The following is a 21,670-nucleotide window of genomic DNA, read 5'->3' as shown; positions in this document are numbered from 1 at the left end:
AAACATAACTTCTTCATAAGTAGCCTTTAGTATTGACAGAATACAGAATTAACCAGGTTAGAAAACACCTTTGAGATCATCAAGCCCAACCTATCACCCAACACCATCTCATCAACTAAACCATGGCACTAAGTGCCTCATCCACTCTCTTTTTTAAACACCTCCAGTGATGGAGACTCCACCACTTCCCTGGGCAGCCCATTCCAATGGGCAATCACTCCTTCTGTATAGAACTTCTTCCTAACATCCAACCTGAACCTCCTGTGGTGCAGCTTGAGACTGTGTCCTCTTGTTCTGATGCTGGCTGCCTGGAAGAAGAGACCAACCCTCATCTGGCTACAACCTCCCTTCAGGTAGTTGTAGATGGCAATAAGGTCTCCTCTGAGCCTCCTCTTCTGCAGGCTAAATAACCCCAGCTCCCTCAGCCTCTCCTCATAGGGCTTGAACTTACTGCAGTCCCCTGGATATCAATCTGAAAAAATCTCTACTGCTACAAACTGGAACAGGTTGCCCAAAGAGGTGGTGGAAGTCCCATCCCTGGAAGTTTTTAAGGCCAGGATGGATGTGGCTCTGGGCAACCTGATATAGTGGAAAGTGTCTCTGCCCATGCTGGTGGGGGTTAGAACTAGATGATCCTTGAGGTTCCTTCCAACCATGAGAATTCTGTGATTCTGTGAAACCCTCACATTAGGAATGGGAGTAGGAAAAATGTAAAGGCACCGAATTGGATTTATCAATAGTTAGAATAAACCTTTATTAGAATAAACCAAACCAGGTTGGAAGAGACCTTCAAGATCATCGTGTCCAACCCATCAACCAATCCAACCCACCCAAACAGCTAACCCATGGCACCAAGCACCCCATCAAGTCTCCTTCTGAACACCTTCAATGACGGCGACTCCACCACCTCCCCGGGCAACCCATTCCATAGCGCAATCACTCTTTCTGTATAGAACTTCTTCCTCTGACTTCTTTCTCTGACTAGGAATTCTTACAAGGAAATTTATCTTCCAATTTAAAAAGCATTGTAAATCCCTGGCTACTATCATACAGGCATTTTAATGTGCAATTACTTCAATTAATTATAACCTGCAATTTGCTTGTAGCCAAGAACATGCCAAGAGACTGGCCTTCAGTGGAGGGATAACTCTCACGACTGGAAAGATGAATGAAAAAGATACTCAGTGAAGCTTAAGTTTTAAAGTGCATGCAGGGACTACATGGAAGCTTTCCTATCATTCATTTGATGGCATCCAGAAGCAAATATCAAAAAAGAAGGAGGAAAAAAAAAGAAAAGAAAAACAAGAGTTTGGGAGACTGATCCTGCACTCAGAGAGTACTGTTTTTTTGAACACAGAACAAAAATTTTACAGTGAAAAACACAATTCACAGAGAGACAAAATTAGCAAGCAATGTCATAAGCAAACACTGATAATACACTCAATTGCACATTATGGGAGACAGGCATTCTCTCCCAAAACAGGTCTAGGGTTACCTCCTTACTGTAGGGTCACCTGTTCTTTCAACTGCAGCACAAAGAACACATTCTATGTGTAACAAATACACAGGCATTCCTCCATGTCAACCTCAAATTAAACCACACTGATGTTGTTATTATGAAAGGGGGAAAAAAAAAATAGATTACCATTTTCCTTTCGTAACCTTGTTATAAATTTCTTGGGAGGTATTACTCCAACTTTTTTCTTCTGAGTGGCTATACTGTGGAAGAGATCAGCTAAGCATGTAAGCAGATTTTCCTTTTTTCTTGGTTGACTCTTGTATGCTAAGACTTTGTCTCGAAATGGCCGACAGAAGTAAAGTGCCTGAAGAACGGAATTGCAGTAGCATGTATTCCCGAACTACAAAATAAGAGAGAGATCTATTAGCTGGCATTTTATTACTCTAGAGAGGTAAAATCAAATCCAAGGTAGAACAGAGTGTGTGAACAGGGGTAAATTTTCATCAAGTCATTTCTTCTTGACTTTAAGATAGTGAAGCATTATTTCTGTTTTGCAAAGGATTCATAGATATATTTGGCTTAGTTTAGAAGGGAACAGAATAGAACAGAATAGAATAAACCAGGTTGGAAGAGACCTTCAAGATCATCGCCTCCAATCCATCAACCAATCCAACCAACCTAAACAACTAAACCATGGCACCAAGCACCCCAGCAAGTCTCCTCCTGAACACCTCCAATGATGGTGACTCCACCACCTCCCCAGGCAGCCCATTCCAATGGGCAATCACTCTCTCTGTATAGAACTTCTTCCTAACATCCAGCCTAAACCTCCCCTGGCACAGCCTAAGACTGTGTCCTCTTGTTGTGGTGCTGGCTGCCTGGGAGAAGAGACCAACATCCGCCTGTCTACAACCTCCCTTCAGGCAGTTGTAGAGGGCAATAAGGTCACCCCTTGAGTCTCCTTCTCTCCAGGCTGAGCAAGCCCAGCTCCCTCAGCCTCTCCTCATAGGGCTTGTATTCCAAACCCCTCACCAACTTTGTTGCCCTTCTCTGGACTCGTTCCAGCATCTCAACATCCTTCCTAAACTGAGGGGCCCAGAACTGGACACAGTACTCGAGGTGCAGCCTAACCAGTGCAGTGTACAGGGGCAGAATGACCTCTCTGCTCCTGCTGACCACACTGTTCTTGATGCAGGCCAGGATGCCACTGGCCCTCTTGGCTGCCTGGGCACACTGCAGGCTCATGTTCAGTCTACAGAAATAATTTTACCCCAAAAGAAGTAAAATAAAGATGCCCTCACTGAATTGGAAAGAAACACAGAATTATATTCAGGAATATACAGGAAAATACAGACTACATGAATCCTTAACACCTAACACATATACAGGACACATGAGAAAAAAAACCAAACAAAAAACCTTCCCCCAACCAGACTATGTTATTCAATGGGATTGAATAACAAACTTACAATCTTCCAGGCCATCTCTGGACCTTGCTGCTCCTCATGGAAGACTCAACTCTATGTTTTCTTTTTTTTTTTCCTCTTAAAGGCCTCAAACTACCACAATATTGTCTGTATATGTAAGAAAAACTAGGTAAATTTGAACAACACTGTATAATTTTGTTCCACTGGTGAAATTCAATTTATTAGTAATATTTTGCACTTACTTGGGTTAAAATGTTCAAACACACACCACTAATTACACAGCTCCCAAAATATTCCCAAGTAAAAATATTTATCTAGCTGAAGTCAGCCACATCAGTAAAAAACAGGCACAGCATAACCATGCACTGTGAAGAAACTCAGTTGTAAACGGAGAGCTTCTCACATACTTCAGAAATTGAATTCTCCAAAACTTACTAGTTGTGATCAAAGTTAGAAGTAACTGCTTTAATCTGCTCCTAAAGTTCAGTTCTCATTTCAGGGAGACAGGATTGGCATTCAGAAGTATTCTTAAAATATTAAAACATGTCTTGTTCAGGCACATGTGTTTAGGTACAGGGGGTAGTTTCATATCAAGACTGAAAGGAAAAGAATGCACAGTTTAGACATGCACAATTTAAAGGAGTCAGCCACTGAATGGGGCAGTTAGAAAAGCATCCATAGCACCTTTTCATACCAGGACACTGAGATGCTTCCTCTTCCCCAGATTCCCTCCAGCCCCTAGCACTAGAGTCTTGTGATCATTGATCCTGTCTCCAGTTCACTCCAACATGGCAAAGAAATATAAACTGGGTTCAGAGTGGGTTGAGAGCAGCCCTAAAGAGAAGGCCCTGGGGATGTTGATAGATGACAAGCTCAATGTGAGCCAGCAGTGTGCTCATGAAGCCCAGGCGGCCAAACATATACTGGGGTACATCAGAAGTGTGGCCAGCAGATAAAGAGAGGTGATTCTCCCCCTCTACTCTGCTCTTGTGAGACCCCACCTTGAATACTGTGTCCAGTTCTGGTGTCCCCACCATAAGAGGGACATAGATCTGTTGGAAAAAGTCCAAAGGAGAGCCACAGAGATGATCCAGGGGCTGGAACACCTCTACTATGAGGATAGACTAAGGGAACTGGGATTGTTCAGCCTGGAGAAGACTCCGGGGGGACCTTATAACTCCCTTCCAATGCCTGAAGGGAACCTACAGGACAGCTGGAAAGGGACTTTTTACAAGTGTTCACTGATAGGACAAGGGGAAATAGATTTAAATTAAAGGAGAATGGGTGTAGATTGGATCTTAGGAAGAAATTCTTCACTACAATGGTGTCAAGACTTGGAATGAATCTTCCAGAGATGATGTGGATGCCCCCTCACTGGAAATGTTCAAGGTCAGGTTGGATAGGGCCTTGGGTAACCTGGTCTAGCTGAGAAGTGTCCTTGCCCACAGCATGGAGGTTTGATTAGATGATCTCTAAGGTCTCTTCCAGCCTAGGCCATTTTGTGATTCTATGAAACCTCCCCCATTACTTCTGTGAAAGCATCATGAGCTGTTAGTGGATATAGGCACTCTCATTTTATGCTGCTCCCCTCCAGTGAAACCTATTATCTAACACTGAATGTGTGAGAAAAATCTTCATAAGGCCTCTAGCAAGTAATCCAACCTTGGAGCTGCACTCATTCAACCTGCAAATGGAGCACATACCCATATCCACTACACATACTCTGTATAATGTGAAAATAATGTTCGTATTTACTTCATATAAAAAGACAGTAGCATTTATGAATAGCAAACTTTAAGACTGTAATATGAGGAGACTGTCATATAGGAAAAAGAGAAATACACCATTTAGAGGTATTTTAAGAGCAGGATCTTTCAATATAGAAAACCAACAAGTTTTTATGCATAAGGAATAACAGGGAAGTGACTTCTTTTTGTTCTCTAATTGAGACAATGACAAACAAGAGCACCATGCAATTTAATCACCAAACTTTAAAGTGTTTTCCTTTATTTTAAATTAATAATGCATGAAGAACTACTTTCTAAATACCCAAGACACACACAAAGGATGACTAAAACATATATTTTTAACAAGATATTAAGAAGTTTTAATATCTCCATATTAAAAAGTGAGGAAAATTAGAGCCCATTTTTATTTAAGCTAGGGAAATGCTTATATTAACTTCTTTGTGGTCCAAATCTGCACTCAAGTAAGTCAATGAACTTGGGAGGAAAACCAGTGGTTTTTTTCCTTAAAGGAAGCAGATGAAAGTACACTGTTGTTCCTGTCAAAACATTCAATATTGTAAGCTATCTGTGAGTTTAGAATTAGTCATAAAGAGAACTACATTAAAATGTTAAGGAAGTTCTTAAAAATAAACCAAATGGGGGAAATGCTAAATTTTCTAAAAGTGTCAAAGGATGAAAAAGCAGCAAATTAGAAATCTCATGACATTCCAATTTCAAAAAGGAACAGTCTGATGATTAATTAGAATGGCAAACATGCAGCGAGAGATCACAAAATATGAAGCAACAGAAAACTCAGAGCGGCTAACAAATTTAAGTTCATTTAGTACATATATATGGAAACCTGTGGGTAGGAAATGAAAGCAAACTTAATCATTAAAATGTTTCTTCAACCCAATTCAGAAATGGAAGATGGATTGAAAACAGAACAACAACAAACACCTCCTGGAGAAACGTTAATTAGTTCACATTTCCATCTAAAACATCAGTCTTTATTCTTTCAAAATGTAAGCTCTTTTAAAAACACAAGGTTCCAATCATTTGTGGAGGTTTATAGACAAAAGCAAAAAGGGGATATGTGCTGGTCTTACTGTCATTATTACTTCAATTCCTCCCTCTCACTCCATTGCAGTAACACGCCCCTTATTTAGAGGACACCCAAGACCTTGATCCCATGTCCCTACCCACCCACTGAACACCAATGCTTCACTTTCTAATTCTGCTCCTTCAGCGCTCTACTCTCCTGCTGACCTGGCCAACATACACCTTCTTCTCCCTTCACCTGACAGTTAGCAGTGCCTCAGAAACACGCTTGCAAAAAGATGCACAAACACTGCACTGTCTAATTAAATGCTTGTGAAGTCTGCCACAGAGTAACACAGAAGATAGTAAGCAAGACCAATATTTGGTAATTTTGTACCTTAAACCGTCCGCCAGGAGAGTTGCCACAAAATCACCACACACTCACTGAGGCTTGGTTGTTGAACCACAGATCCACAAAAATTAACAAGAGACCTGCAGGAACTTAGATCTGCTTAGAACACTGACTTTAGGTAGCACTAGAGTTCCTCCCAGCTCCAATGAACCAGCAGCTCTGCAATGGATCACACCAGTAACTGGGATTTCTCCAAAACACAGCCTAGTAAACTGCTGAAGTGCTACCTGAATAGCTCTTACAAATTGAAAAACATCCATTATTTCACACTCATTGGATAAAATCACTGATTTAATTTGAGAAACATGTAGATTTTAATAGTTTGCACTACAGCACACAGCAGGAAAGAGTCAGATTTGCTGCTCCCAATTGTCCATGGGACATCATATTACTATCATTTTCATCTTACCACATATCTTAAATATTTCCTACTGATTTAGTGAATGGCATTTCCTTTCAAGTCTAAGCTGAATTTTCCATTTAGAGCTTTTATTGATAGAATCAAACATCCCATCAACCATCTGGTCTTCCATATGCTTTCCACAAATGCCCTTTTTTAATTCTTTTACCTCTCAAATAATTTTTTCAGCATATCCTCTGAATGATCCCTAGAGTCTGTTGGAAAGATGAAGACAAGATACCACTTCTACCATCTTTTACAGTACCTCCAGAGAAACTCTGCATTTACCATTGACAGATCTCTACTTCAGAATTGTCATCTTCATGTAAAATCCTGCCTGGCATTCCAGGCACATCAAATGGCTAGCTATCATGCAGTGAGAAAAGAGCTATTGATTTCCACATTATCACCATTTTTTCCATTACTCTGGACAAAGTTAGGACAAACAAAAATCAATAAACAAATAAGAAAAAATTAGCAGTAAATGCTAATGAACCTCTAAGGGCTTCACTTCTTTTAATTGGTGTGAAACAACTAGAGATATCAATGAAGGCAAAATGTGTGATTTCTATCACTTCTTGGTATAATAGCACCCTTCATTTACTATCTAATCATCTATTGTGTTTTCTTAAGTATCACTAGCTCTGTCATTCTTTCTGAAGAGCCATTGGCCACAGTTTGCTTATGAAGAGGTCACTACCTTTCCTTTTCTTCACAGATATAAATTCTGCAAGCCTACTGCACATCCAAGGCATATACATACTGTGTTAGTAAAAACTGCCTGCAGAACAAATCTGAAAACCATTCGTGCTACAACAGGACTCAATTTCCTTAGCTAACCACTGTACCTGAAACACACAGCACCAGCATGCCACAGTAAATGGATTTCAGTACATCTATTTGTTACATCTCAAAGATTTTTGGTCCATAAAAGTTTATTGCTTAAAGCCAAATTAAGCAATATTCCTATATTACACAGAAAGTTAAGAGCACTCAGATATCTCAGCTTGCCTGCCTCTTATGTGTACGGTTTGCAGGTGATGACTTAAAAACCAGTCTCCCCTCAAATCTCCCTCTCCTTCTGGGCTACAGAAAGCCAGAATTTGTTGATATTCATTTTATATATATATATATATAGGAATATTGTCCTTTATTGAAACAAAATATGTAAAACTTCAAGATTAAGTGTACAATACAATTTTACTGTCAAACCTTAAATTCTCCCTGAACTTAGGCAAGAAATTTGGAAAACAAGTTACCTGAGAACAGAATTAACAGATTTGAGAAGAAAACAGCTTTGATGGAAAACTTCAGCTCTGCTACAGAATTAACAACAAACCTTAATAGTTAAACTACTGTATTTCCTCTTTTCAGATAAAAGAATATGTCATTTTGAAGGTATCTGAGCTTTTATGAGAAAGGAAAAAAATTACTACTCCATGGCATTTGAGATGCATGTAAATCAGTTTATCAGTGTTTACTGACTACACAGTCTATGCTTGGGTTGCAGACTCTTGAACCACTTTCAGTGCTAAGAACCTGAAGGCAGAGACAGAGAGAAGCAGACCAGCACGAGAAATAATTACTTTCATTAAGGAAGTTCCTGTTAAACCAGCTTGGTTTAAATATGTGCTTTCTGAAGCCCCAACAAAGAAAGCAGTATTTAATTTCAGAACAATGCCATTTCTCACAAGATACCCACGTTTTGTGGGTAACACCAGATATTAAGATTTAAATAGCTCTTTAAAACTGATGATGGAATTAAACAATTCAATATATTTTAGTCCCACCACTTGTTTCCTCTTTGGGCTCAGTGTTTTCAAAAACCCTAATGCAAATAGCACGTGTGAACAGATTGTCACAGTCAGTCAGATTATTTTACTGTATTTATTTACTTTGATTGGTGTATTGTGAAAAACAAGCTACATATTTTAGGCAGCTAATTTTATAAGACTTTTACATTTTAATAGCAAGAAAGTTATTTTTCAAATGCCCTATAATGATTAAAATGAAATCAAGTGTTAAATAAACAGTTCCATGTCAACAATTATTTCAGCAAATACACTGAATATTGAACCACATTTCAATGATTTTTATATTCAATTACCATATCTTTCAGAGTTTTAATTGTTCACTTACTTGCAGTCTTGTAATTCAAAGCAACAAAGTCATGAAACTTACATTAACCAAACCAAAGTAGTGCTCATTGACTGGAAATTGTTCTGGACCAATCTCTTTCTCCAAAGCAGAGGCATTGGCGCCCTGGAAAAAAAGAAAAGCAGTAAAGTTTAGTGTTGCAATTATCTACACACTGGGGGAAAAAAAACCAACAAGTGAAGTTTTTGTGGCAAGGAAAAATGTCCAAAATCAACCATAAGACTTGGGTTTCTAAACTTGCATTACACTGAAGCGCTCTCTAGTCAGGAGGGAGGAAAACAAAAGTAAATCACAGACTAAATACTGAAACAGATGAAACATTTTCCTGTCTGTATCCTGGAGGGAGGGGGTGTGAGCAGAAAGTGAAGTTCGTGACACAGCTCAACAATAATACAAGGTGCATTAACCAAACTTGTTTAGTTACTCTATTGCCTAATGCAAAGGCAAGCTTGTAGGCAGGATTGTTATCAGCCACAAATGCAGAAAAATCAGTCCTTTAAATTCTAGGTTTAATTGCACTCTCAGGATGTTTAGGCTGTCCACAAAAAGCATTTCACGCGGGTCTTAAAGCAGAAAGCAAGGCTTCAGCCCCACAACTTACATACCTAAAGAACCTAACACTCTTCCACCATGTCATGGGTTTAACCAATTGGATCTACAGATGAATATTCAATACTATGCTGACATCATACCAGTTTTAAAATTAAAGTGCTGGCTGGAGCAAAGTATGATGGAGCTTATAGTTCACATTGTAACACAAGAGACTTCCTGTTTCTGGTTGCTACTTCTGGTTTACGGTTTGCAGGGTTGGTCTTTTCCACTGGGCTAGCTGTGCACTTTGGGGAGGGGGGTCATTTTATCCTTGACTTCTGCTGCTGCTTCTGCCTTTGACATGCTTTTCTCTAAACAGGCTAAGGTAATTGTACAATGTATTATTTTCACTAAACTCCTTATCTCTGCATTACTTTCCCTCCTGATCTTTGGAGGGGCGGGGGGGAGCTTGCTTGAGAGCAGGCTGTCTTAAACCAGCACACCACATGAAAATTCTTTCAACAAAATCCAAAATACCTTAGATGTATGTGTTTCCAAATACATTAGGTTCAAAATTCTCTTCAAATTATATCATTTTCATGTATTTTCATTAAATTACACCTTTTTTTAATATTCTGTGTGTATTATTTTCACAGTAGATCTGTGTCAAAATGTATCAAAATGTGCAAAATTAAAATGAAATGCTACTGTGTGGTATCTGCCGTGACATGACTGCAGGTACTGCAGAACTTAAGAGTACTTACACAATCTAGCTAAGTAGTTCTGAAACTGGAAACACACAAAGGCCCATTAGGAGGTAACAACCTTAACCAGAACAGAGGAAAGGACAGCACAACTCCACACTGGAGACAGCACAGCTCCACTCTACTCACAACATGGCCCCAGCTGCTTTTTTCATCAGCCATCTCCCCTGCCATTATCCAGTATGATAAAGCCCCTCCTTGACCAGAGATTTGGCTGCAGGGCTTACTACTTCAGAAACTGCTCTCAAATGGTGATGTTGGTGGTAAGGAAAAGGGCTATAAACCCTCACTTAAGATTAAAGCACTCCATGACTTCTGAATATTTCGTTTTGTAGCCTTATTAAATACACCCACAAGCTCTGGCATGGCGGATATTATATTTAGAAATAAACAAGGAGAAAAGGAACCATGGAGGCCTTTTATCCTATTGTTAAAATCCCAACTTCTTTAAAAATAAATAAATCCAAGAGCAGGTTTTGAGGAAATTCTCTCTCTTCTGGAAGCTAGGGTGGAGTACCTACTTTAATCTCTCTTTGGAAGGAAGAACATTACAGTATAACTTTGACGCTGTTTTTTCTAGCACAACAAAGATTCTGACTTGACAATAAGACAGACATGCTAAGATACTCCAATACTGTTATGGTTTTTTCAAGGCTGTTTCATTCAAGGCTCAGATTATCACATGCTTTCAAAGCACAGCGTTATCTATGTTTCAACGCAGTTGTTTATGAATGTTTCATTACTACAAACCAGGACGGATATAAAAACCCTCAAGCTATTTAAGACTTCCCTCTACAGCTCTCGTTTTGTCTGTCATAAAGCATGTTATTCCTCCTCCTAAAGTAATCATTTATACCATGCACAGCGTGTTGGTTGCATAGAGCAAAAATATAGTACGCAGCAGGGGCTTGAAGGAGTATGCCAAGATGCATGTTCATATCTGACCTATAAAAGCTATTTTAAGACCTACCTATCCCTCGCTGCACAAAGTTTCCCATTCATTATTACAGTACATATCAGCAGTCCCATCTGTCACTTCCATCATGCAAATACAGATCCATAAGGGAAGCACTATGACAACAGCAGCTATTATGGTACCATATTATCTTTTGGACAAGAAAACAGGAGAGGTTTAAGGGAGAAGTTAAGTCTTATCATAGTATCATAGTATCGACTCTCCATCAGCCAAAAGAGACTTACTGGGTTTGGGATCTAGACTTGGGAGATTATAGGCTGTGGTGTATGTTGCAGAGTATGGGCTTTCTTCCTCTGCCACTTAACTGGGATGTGGGAAGATTTCAAAATGAATCTCTTTTTTGCAGGCTCACCTGAACAACCCACACAATAGGTGCTCAGTTCCCACACAGCAACTTGACTTGGACAATGTGCAGGGAACAGAAAAGAATACCATCAACTTTGGTTAGTTATCTACCTCCAGTTCTCCCAGCCCTTCTAAGCAGAAGCACAGAAGGTCATTACCCAGAAGTGGGAAGGAGTCCAAAATAGTACTGCAATAGTACTGGCATTTACTGGTTTTTGCACTATGTCAGTATAAACCCTATACATCACCAAACACTGCCTTACATTACACTCCTTTCAGCACAAAGATAATTATACAGAGGCATATAGAAGAAGTATTTGTCATAGTTAACCAATATATGTTTTCAAAGTGGGAAGGAAGTTGAGCAGCTAAGGTGTGTGTACAAGAAAACAATATGAAAACAAGATTCAGCTTTATTTGTTATTGAAAATGATCCTGGAAACAATGCTTAAGTATCAAACCATTATAAAAGAATGTTATTGGGTATCATGAAAGTTAAGTGCAAAGCTGAACTACTGTACACTTCATTGTGTGTTTAAACTGATATGAGATAAATAACGAGTGATCTTAGTTTAACCGTGTTCAAATCAGTTGAACATTTATTATCTCCCCAGCAAATTAAAATGGTTGTACTGCTGGATTTATCAAATATCCCCTAAGATACCAATTTTTAATGAAGGGATAAGAATCCATGCTTACTATGAAGGCCCTTAAGTTTCTCAACTTTTGTTTTCAAAAGAGCTTGAGGCTTCTATAAATTAATACATTTAACATCAACCAAATAGATGTTTTATTTCGCTTTAGTAGAATCAAAGTCCAGTAAATACAGAGGAAAAAGAAAGTGTAGTACAGTTGAATCTTTCCATTTTTTAACTTTTACAGCTATATATTCTCCCAAAGTTCGAAAGCAAATTAAAACCACCACGATGTTATGCATTTCAATGGAAAATGGAAAACAATTAAAGTGCAGACATATAATGGGGCTTTGTTTAGTTTTTCATTTACTAGAGCAATAATATCATTAAATGCCATTTCTGCTTTTATTATTGCCTTAGAGGTCACACTATAGTGGTGCTACACCACACTAGTACCCCTGAGATATATTAGCAGCTAAGGTATGGATAAGCTAACTGGAGTCAACCTGTTGGTGCTGATAATCTGCCATACACACTTCGGGTTTCAGAGAGGCTTTGCCATATTATTTCTAGACTGGCTCTGTGACTGAACACCCAGCTGCAGCTGAACTATGTTGCTCAATTTAGTGTCCTCCACAAGAAATCCAGTTTGTGCCACTCTTAAGACCACCACTCCAAGATGTGAAATAAAGTACAGTAAATTGGGATGCCTGGGAGAATCACTTCAGAACTACACACACACTACTTAAAGCAGTAAGGAAAATGTACCTGGCACTCATTTAAAGGGGTGGGGAGGGGGGAAAGGGAAAAAAACCCCACCCTGTATTGACAATACTATTTAAAACCGAGTCAGCAGCAGGCAAAGTAGTTTTAGTGTCCTGCCTTTTTGTTATCATCCAACCTAGCAGGCAGGATCCATAACAAACCTAATGTGCTTTGAAGATCACACTAGTGTTAGTCTTACTGGGATGAGATGTATCTGGGCAGGTTTGATTTATCCCTTTCTAGAATAAACATCAATTGATAACTTCTTGGGTCATCTTTTCAGTAGTTTGCTGTAACAGCTTTATTGAGTTGTAAATTTCCTGACTAAAACAAAAAATGCCACCTTTAAAAGAAGTTTACCTTGCAACATACATTTGTCAAAATTCTGAAGATTCATCTTCCCCCTTCACACATGCACTATGCTAAACCCTTCCCTACAATGCTCTCCACCTACCTCAAAAATGCAAGTAACAATGAAGTCTCACATAACTCAACTATGTTACATAGGTTTATTAGAATAAACCTTTATTAGAATAAACCAAACCAGGTTGGAAGAGACCTACAAGATCATCGTGTCCAACCCAGCAACCAATCCAACCCACCCAAACAGCTAACCCATGGCACCAAGCACCCCAGCAAGTCTCCTCCTGAACACCTCCAATGACGGCGACTCCACCACCTCCCTGGGCAGCCCATTCCAATGGGCAATCACTCTTTCTGTATAGAACTTCTTCCTAACATCCAACCTGAACCTCAGCTATAGGTAAGTGAACAATCATAAAAAACCTGAAACAGACCTTTTCTTCTTTCTAGTGACAGAAAATCATAACAAGTAAAAGGAAAACTCAGTAACAGCAATGTTTTCATGAACAAAAAAAACCCCAAAACATTATGAGTGCAAAATTGAATGTTTATAATTTGCAAAACTAAATCTCAGTATAGATACATTCATTTATTAGTTGTTGTGGGTTAAGGACTTTTTCTTTGTGCCATTTATTACAACTCTCATCCTTACTTGTGCCACTAGTCAAGGTATGATTTTCATAGCTTAAACTAATCAATGCACTGTGACTGATGGAGTCTTCCATTAAAGAAGAAATACATGATGCTATTCTTCCAGTTATGTTTTCTCTGAATAGGTGAATTCATACTTTCCATGCATTTATATGCATCAGGAATAAGAGCAAACAGAATAACCATATTAAATCAGTTGATGCCAACTGTTTTGACTACAGCCAAAGTGGAAAAGCATTTCTTTTGATACCGTTTCTAGCCCAGGAAGCAGAAGCGAATTATACTGAGTGGGATCCAATAATTCTCATTGTTTACACAACTTATTTTCCTTCACAGCAACCAGAGACAGTCATACTTCCTTCTGTTTTTCATACCGACGTCATAGGTAAGTTACTCTCACAAATGAGGCTGAGACTGAGAATTACGCCTCTGGGCTTGGCTCTTCCATGGAACAGATCTTAAAAACATGGAAAGATGTAATGATGTTTCTACAGGTCTTCCTCAGTTGCTGCCAGATATGAAATGGACTTTGTCTACTTCTCCCAACACAGAATGCAATCATATTGATAAAAAATAAACCACTGCCAACAATCTAAGTCATACACAGTTACAGTGTGTAATTCCAGAAAATTCCTGGGGCGACATGTTCACGATATCATATGCCTTTGCTTTAGTTTCCCCCAATCAAATGGGTTTTCAACAGCATCAGAACAACACATGCATAATGACACTAAGTGGGGTCCCAAAAGATCAAAACTATTACCTTCAAAGATATTTAGTTAATGGTTGAATTGCACTAGCAACAGGATAGGAGGTCTGTGAGGTATATTTAAAAGAGGATCTCGGATGACCTTAGAAATCTTACAATGCCTAAAAAACATACTGACAGTTACAAGCATTATAGTAATCTTTTACAAAACTCAGACTTACCATATCATCCAAAATAGGGAGGGAGCAGAACACATTTGCTTGATCACTTTTCTTGATAAACTGGATGTTGTGGTGTATTTTACATGCTTTTTTTTAAGCCACATAATTTCTTTTTTCATAAAACCAAGCATGTAGCTTTTATAAATTCTCATTTTCATGAAATTATAAAAAGAATTTGTTTATGAAAAATGGTCAAAATGTGTTTTTTCTTACTTCTGGTCTATTTAGGTTAATACACCATTCTGGTTCTCAGCTACAAAGAGATTGAGACTATTCTTCTTTTCCTCAACTGAAACATCAGATAGACTCTATTAAAATAAATCACTTTAAAAGCATTTAACTTCAGCAAACTTCCTAAGCTAGAGAAACAAAGTTACTTCCTATACAGAGCTTCTATATCCTCTTGAAAGAACCTTCCAACAGATTTCAAAGAGAAACCTAGACAATATCAGTTAATGGATAGATCCTTTAACCACATTTTTACACAATCACTCCTAGATGTGTTAATGTGAATTAGCTGGTTCATTATATAAAGACTATATAAATGACCAACCTAAATACTCAAGCTTTGTTTAGCAATAGCATCAGCTATTTCCACTGATACAGGTAAAAAAAAATCTGTCAGCATGATTAGAGACAAAGGAAGATGAATATATAGATACATACATAAGGTCAAAAAGGGAGGGAAATAATCATATAATTGAAATTATCCATCTAAGCAATATATCAACTAAATAATTCTCTGTGCTGGTATAAATACTGCTTTATAGCTGTACATCTTCAGAATTTTTTGCTTCATGTCTCATACTTGACATTTGTTTTATATTGGAATTAAATTTATATTTGGATGTAAACTGACAACAAATTTGTCTAAATTAATTAGTATACCAAGTAGTGTCATAAAATCAGTCTTTTAAAGAGCAAAAGGTAGAGGCTTTTCTTTCATTACCATATTGTAGCATGTTGTATCTACAAAAATGATGATGACAAACACCAAATTCACATTTTAATCTTAGTGTCATATTTATCCAGAAATACTCTCCTTGTAAGAGCTCCAAGAGATGAGTGAACTTCCCTGCTGTGGTTTAAGCTCTTACTACAACTGAGTAAACAAATACCTCGACAAAATTTAATGTCCTTGCAACAGGACTAACACAACACAACATGTGCCTAAACATTCCAGTCCAGTGATAAGGCAGATTCAGGTCATGATGCCAAAGTGAAATGCTGTGGCTGAGACACAGCACATGTTCCTTCTTGCCAACCTTGCTACATGTGCATGTCAGACAGAAGGACAACAGAATACTATAACACTGCCATTTTCTCTGTGTTATTTTAGTCCTCCTCCTCCTCTGCTCTCTTTTCTATCACCTCTTCACTTTGAAGGTCTTTTTTTTCCACAACTTTCCTGTTCTTGCTGTAACCCTCAATTCTCACTTGTTCCAGCATGAGTCTACTGTGCTCAGATTCCCTGTGGAATCTGTTAGCCTGATCACCAATTAACGTTTAAGGATTATAATCTGTGCTTTGGAGGAGACAGTGCAATTAGAAGGGACAGGAGTGAGTACATCACAGCCATTTCTGGCTGACTGCTAAGTCTGGCAAACATCAATTTACCTTAAGTGCGGATTTCACAATCAGTTTGAAAACCCTATTATAAACAAATAATTCCTTAAGCAGTAATGACCACATCACCCTTGTCAAATGTGCCTGAAAATGGGCAAAAGGGTACAGATGTCAGTACCCTTACACAGAAGGCTGGCAGGAAAAGGACAACAGCCAACTATTCAGTGTGACTCTGAAAGTCTTCTTTCAAAAATAAAACAAAACTTTGGATTCTAAGATATGCAAACTTGTCATGTCATAGCATGCTGTTACATCATACAATCAACAGCTAGCTACAAATTATCATTTTATTTCAGTGCTGGGGTCTATATCAATCACTGATGACATTAGGTGACACTGACCCTATATATTAAATGGGCAGAGAAGGGAACACCTAGATAAATCTCTGAAATCTGGAGAAAATATTTTCAAGTCCAATGCTACAGCTTCAAGATTAGCATAGCTTTTAAAATTCATTAACCTTTTGCAGGTTGTGCTAACATAATCCAACAGTTCCTAGAAGAAACGCTGAAAAACAAGTACTACTACCATTACAACTCCTTTTGTACACCTGAGACTGACATCTTTGAGGCTTTTACTAGCTTTTATGCTATAAAAATAATTATTGTCTCCTCTTTGCTTCAGCTACTATAAGACTTGATACCTCTCAACTGGTGGCAAGTGTTTGCTGGATGTTAGACAACCGAAGCGAGACAGAGGTACTAGATTCAAACTCTGGTTTATGGTGAGTACGGCCTGGGGCACATCTTCATTGCAGTCAGCACAGGTTACTTTACCACTTTCCAGCCATGCATAAAAAAACCCATATAATTCAGTCATGTAAGAGTTTGACTGCAATTTAATGTATGGATGAGGGTAAGAGACCAAATGGTTTTGCTTTTACTGCAAAAAACATTTATTAAAAAAAAAGACCACACCTTTTAACCTCATGTTTCGCAACAGCAACAGTGGCCAACCACTCAAGGGCAAAGATATTTTCCAGTGCTTTTCCACAATATCCAGCCTTCTAATTAAGACTTAGTGCAGCATGAGGAACCATGGGAGTGGTGATGCAAAGCAAAGAAGTCAAAGGAAGCTCAAAGAGGATACAACACTAGAAGCCAGTACTACAGGAAGAGCTCTGCCATCACTGGTCTGAACACCAGAATATAGATCCATGGACTAATGAAGTACATGAAAGAACCCACTCTTTGCAGACAGAACTAAAAATACTGCATATCACTTTTCACTGTACCCACACAATTTGCCCATACTGTAAAATGTAATATATTGCTTTCTAATATTCAGAATTTGGGCAAGGGTAAGATGCTCAAAATATACATCAGTCAGGAGAAGGAAGTTTGGATTTGGAACCCAGGAAGTCATGACATGCAGGACTGTGATAGAAGAGCTTCTTTAACATAGTTCATACTGCTCTGTTACAGATTGCAAGTGTAAGTGCACTTTAGGCTTGCATAGGCACAAACTGTCTCTTGACAAAAATTGCCTGTTAGTGTTTTTGTACTAACCAAACACAAGAAAAGAAGCAACAGCCTGAGAGTTCTTGTAAGAGGCATGGGGAAAGGCAAGAAAAACTTGTAAGAATGTTTAGGAAGTTGTCTGGCAGTTTACCAAACTGGGTACCAAGTGGGTTGACACAAAGAAGAATTGCCAGGGGGGGAAAAAACCCAAACAACAAAAACAACAAAAACAACCCAACAGCATTACTCAGCAATTATATAGCTCTTTCTGGTTTTGCAAAATATATGTTTAAACATGAGTATATGACTCTCATTAAAAAGATCTGCCTTACCATACCACATTGTTCTAAACAACTCCACAGTGAATGCCAAGTGCTTCATCACACTGTTTTTACTGAAATATTGTTATGCACTATCTTAGATTATCTATTAAGCATTGAAAAAACTTTTACAGCAGGTATCTTATGCCAGGCATCCCATCTCACAGTACTACTAAATTTCATGCATCAGAAAGAGAAAGGCAAAATCTTATGCCTGGAGTTTATCCACCTCAGTGCACACAATTATGATTGGGCAGATAATAATAATAACCACCTAATTGTTTTCAGAGTTTCAGCTTCACGGATATAGACACTTTGGTTAATCATAAGAAAATTTCTAGCTGGAAAAAAAAATATTTCAGGATTGACCTATATGTCAGTGACATAATGTCATTTCTAATAAGCATGCATACAGAATAATCTTAAACTAGCTGCCTGGCCAGTCCAGACCTACAGTTTCCATGCTGTCCAGAAGCTGAAGTGAGGCCCCATACCGGTCCTAAATCAAAAGGCCAGCACTACATTTACATTGACACAAAGGCATGTGGTCAACTGTGGGTGTAAAGATGTTAGCTAGAATTGCAATAAAATGAGATTGTCCCAGTTGAGGATCAATCACACTGTCTAGCCTAAAAATCTAACTACTGCAGAGAATGGAAACTCCTGAAATACTCCTGGCCCACAACATTTGGCCACATAAAGCTCTTAGCATACCACTCATGGATTCAAGAAGACAGAATTCCCAAATTCAAACAAGGAGATACAATCTCCCATATCACAAAAAACTCCCATCTGATCAACAACCATCTGAGCAATCTCCCCCTATGGGCCCACAGACACTCGTTTGATATTCTCGTAGGCCATCTCCAAAATGTGTGTTTGAGATGTTAGAGCCTCTCTGCAGCAAGATTTATGAAAACCATAAATCAGTTTCCAATAACATACAATGAAAGCGTTTCCCACTGTTTGATGTTACACGGGATTATAATCCCAATTCAGCAAATTAACAAACTAGTAGCCAAAGTGTATTTTTCCCCCCTAACCATTTCTTCCCTTCCCCTTGAGAACAAGAATTTTCATTTGGCCACAGATAGAAAAGTGCACAAATGAAAGATCTGTAGGTACGAACCATCAGTACATCTCGTTCATCTCAAGTAGTAAATTCTACTAAGGGGTTATTTTCTTCCTAAAATTAGTATTCTTCCATCAGTGACTCCACTGAGCCCCCCACCCCTCTTTAAACAAACCCCAGAGAGCATTAACACATCTGTGTATCCGCTTATAGCTGTAATTTATCACGAGAGAAATGAAAAAGCAATCACTGGAAGAAGCCTCGTATCAGAACCTGGATCGATGCAAACAAGTCAGATTATATGCCAAGGCGCGGAGCGTGCTTGGCTGAACGGATCACGAGGGATGCTCACACTTTTTCGGGTAACCAGAGGAGCACCCGACCGCCAAGAGGCAAGGCGATTACAGCCCCGCCACCCGAGTCAAGTATTCGGAGAGCTGGGGACAATTATCAACTGCATCGGGAGAAGGAGGGCGCTTCTAGAAACCCTGCCCTAAAAACAACACACCTGCAACAAGCAACCCCCAACTCGAGGCAGTGTCCTAAAGCTATTCCTCACAGCTTTTGGCACGCTTCGGTGAAAACCTGTGCTCCGTCACCCCGTACTCCTATCCCGTTCACAGTCAGGATTCTCCCTTCGCTCCCAACCCAACTCAATCCCATCAGCGCCTGCATCAAGGTTGAGTCTCCCAAAGCCGATTAACCCGATTCCCACCCACGGCAGCACTCCCGAGCCAGGGACGCCTCCCCGCCACCCCGGCCCCCCGCCGCCGCACCACCCACCGCCGGGCGCTACGCAAACCCAGCCTCCCCCGTCACCCGCCCCTCGCACGCCTTCGCATAGCCCCTTCCACTGCCCCGAGACCCCGTCCCCGGGGAGCCGGTGGGTCTAGAGAGGTCCGCCCCGACCCAAGCCCCTCACTCACCATGGTACAGATAGAGGCGATTTTGGAGACTGTCATTAGGATTTCCATCCGCCCAGCGCCATCTTCCGCCCAATCACAGCGCCGAGCGGAGCGGAGCCGGGCTGGGCCGGACGGGAGTAGGAGGAGAAGGGACGGAAGGGCAGGAGACGGGGGCAGACCCCGCCGCCCCCGCCAGCGCCCGCCGCGGGGCGCGCGCGCCCCCCGCAACGGTCGGGCGCGCGGCTCCCACCCGGCGCCAGAGGCTCGCTCCCTATCTCCCCGCGCGCCGCCAGCACTCCGCGAGCCCGCGGCACGCCCGCCTCGCCTGACTCCGCCCGGCCCCACCTCCCGCCGGGCCCGCGCGCCGCCGGGTCACCGGCCCGCGGCCCGCTCCTCTCCGCCCCCTGGCCGGCTCCGCTCCCGGCCTGTCTCCGCCCCGCCGCCACCTCCCGCCGCCCAGCAGGCATGCGCGGCACCGAGGGGCGGAGCGGGGCTGCGGGCAAGGCTCTTGACAGGGGCGAGGTTTCGTCCGCTGGTGGGGTGTTGTATCGCGGCGTGGCGGCCTTTAGGGTGCTGGCGCTGGGTGCGAGGGTTGTGCCTGGTTGGTCTCCCCGCACATGCTTTGCTTTTTATACTTCCTTGTGTGGCCCTAGGGTTGAAATCTAACGGGTAGTCACTGGTGGGTACGCGCTGGCATTGAAAGTGTGGCGCCGGGAGTTGGGATGTTCCCTTAGTGCAAGTGCTGAGCGGCCCCGAGACGTTCGGGGAGTGCGTGGGAATAACTTCAACCCAAACGGGAAAAGCAGTTAAATAACAAAGCTAAGAAAACTTTTGCCTCATATCAAAATAATTACTCTAACGCCAAGCTAACTTCAGAGTGACTTCACGCATCTGAAGCAGCAGTTGCCTTGTCAAAGCCATTCCTAGGGCAGCCCTCCGAGGAAGAGCGGGATGTGGAGAGGAACGCAGCTATGAATTCCTCCTCTCCTTGCTTTGTCTCTACATCACCAGCTCTTTGGTGAGTGTGGGATTTGCCTGCCTCAGCCTCAGACATAATGGAAAATAAAGCTGATCTGTACAGCAGTCATTTATATCAACTACCTAAAGCATCTACTTGGGAACAAGATGAATCACTCAGATGTGCCTGTTTGCCTGCAGACTATAACAGAAATATGGATGACATATTCAAGATGTTGATGTCTGCATTGAAGAAGTCTAAAGCTAGCTAAGATATATGTCCTGCTCTTTTTTTTCCCCATATGTGGGAAAGATCTAGCAGCTTGAGATGCATTATTACCAAGAATAATGCATATACACATAAAGCCTAGATCATAAATGCATCCTTTCACTGTTAAAAAAAATATTAACATCTATAATATTAGATCATGATATTCATGTTCAGATTATATATTCTTCAGTAATGGAATTAATTGAAATAGTTTTCCTTCAACTAAAACATAAAGAATACAACCTTAGAAGATTTTATAACCAATCCCTTTAGAGAAACCTGAAATATCCTCAAGCAATTCTTTTAAATAATATCTGTGGTCTAGAAGCATATATTTCAAAAGTATAGTATTTGAGAAAATGAGTACCTCTTGGATGACTACATTCAGAAACTGTTGCCACAGAAACCATGGGGGAGGACAGCACTGGGGAACGGGAAAGAATAGAAACTAAAGAAGTGGATTGGCCGCTTAGGTG

At 40.3% G+C, this 21,670-nt stretch overlaps 1 protein-coding gene across 1 annotated transcript in view; it reads right to left on the bottom strand.

Moving 5' to 3' along the window:
* USP12 (ubiquitin specific peptidase 12) overlaps positions 1-20,329 on the bottom strand; it is a 36,247-nt gene extending 15,918 nt beyond the window's left edge. The window contains exons 1-3 of the mRNA XM_068143534.1: positions 19,988-20,329; positions 8,648-8,728; positions 1,646-1,859 (exon numbers count right to left, since the gene is read on the bottom strand). Coding sequence (XP_067999635.1) covers positions 1,646-1,859; positions 8,648-8,728; positions 19,988-20,035 — 343 coding nt within the window. The 5' untranslated portion in view covers positions 20,036-20,329. The remainder of the gene's footprint in view (positions 1-1,645; positions 1,860-8,647; positions 8,729-19,987) is intronic.
* Positions 20,330-21,670: the final 1,341 nt, after the last annotated feature.

This window comes from Melanerpes formicivorus, unplaced genomic scaffold, assembly GCF_026170545.1.
Source record: "Melanerpes formicivorus ecotype bairdi unplaced genomic scaffold, bMelFor1.0.p_v2 SCAF_1, whole genome shotgun sequence".
NCBI classification, from domain to species: domain Eukaryota; kingdom Metazoa; phylum Chordata; class Aves; order Piciformes; family Picidae; genus Melanerpes; species Melanerpes formicivorus.
This window is presented reverse-complemented; position numbering and strand designations above follow the sequence as displayed.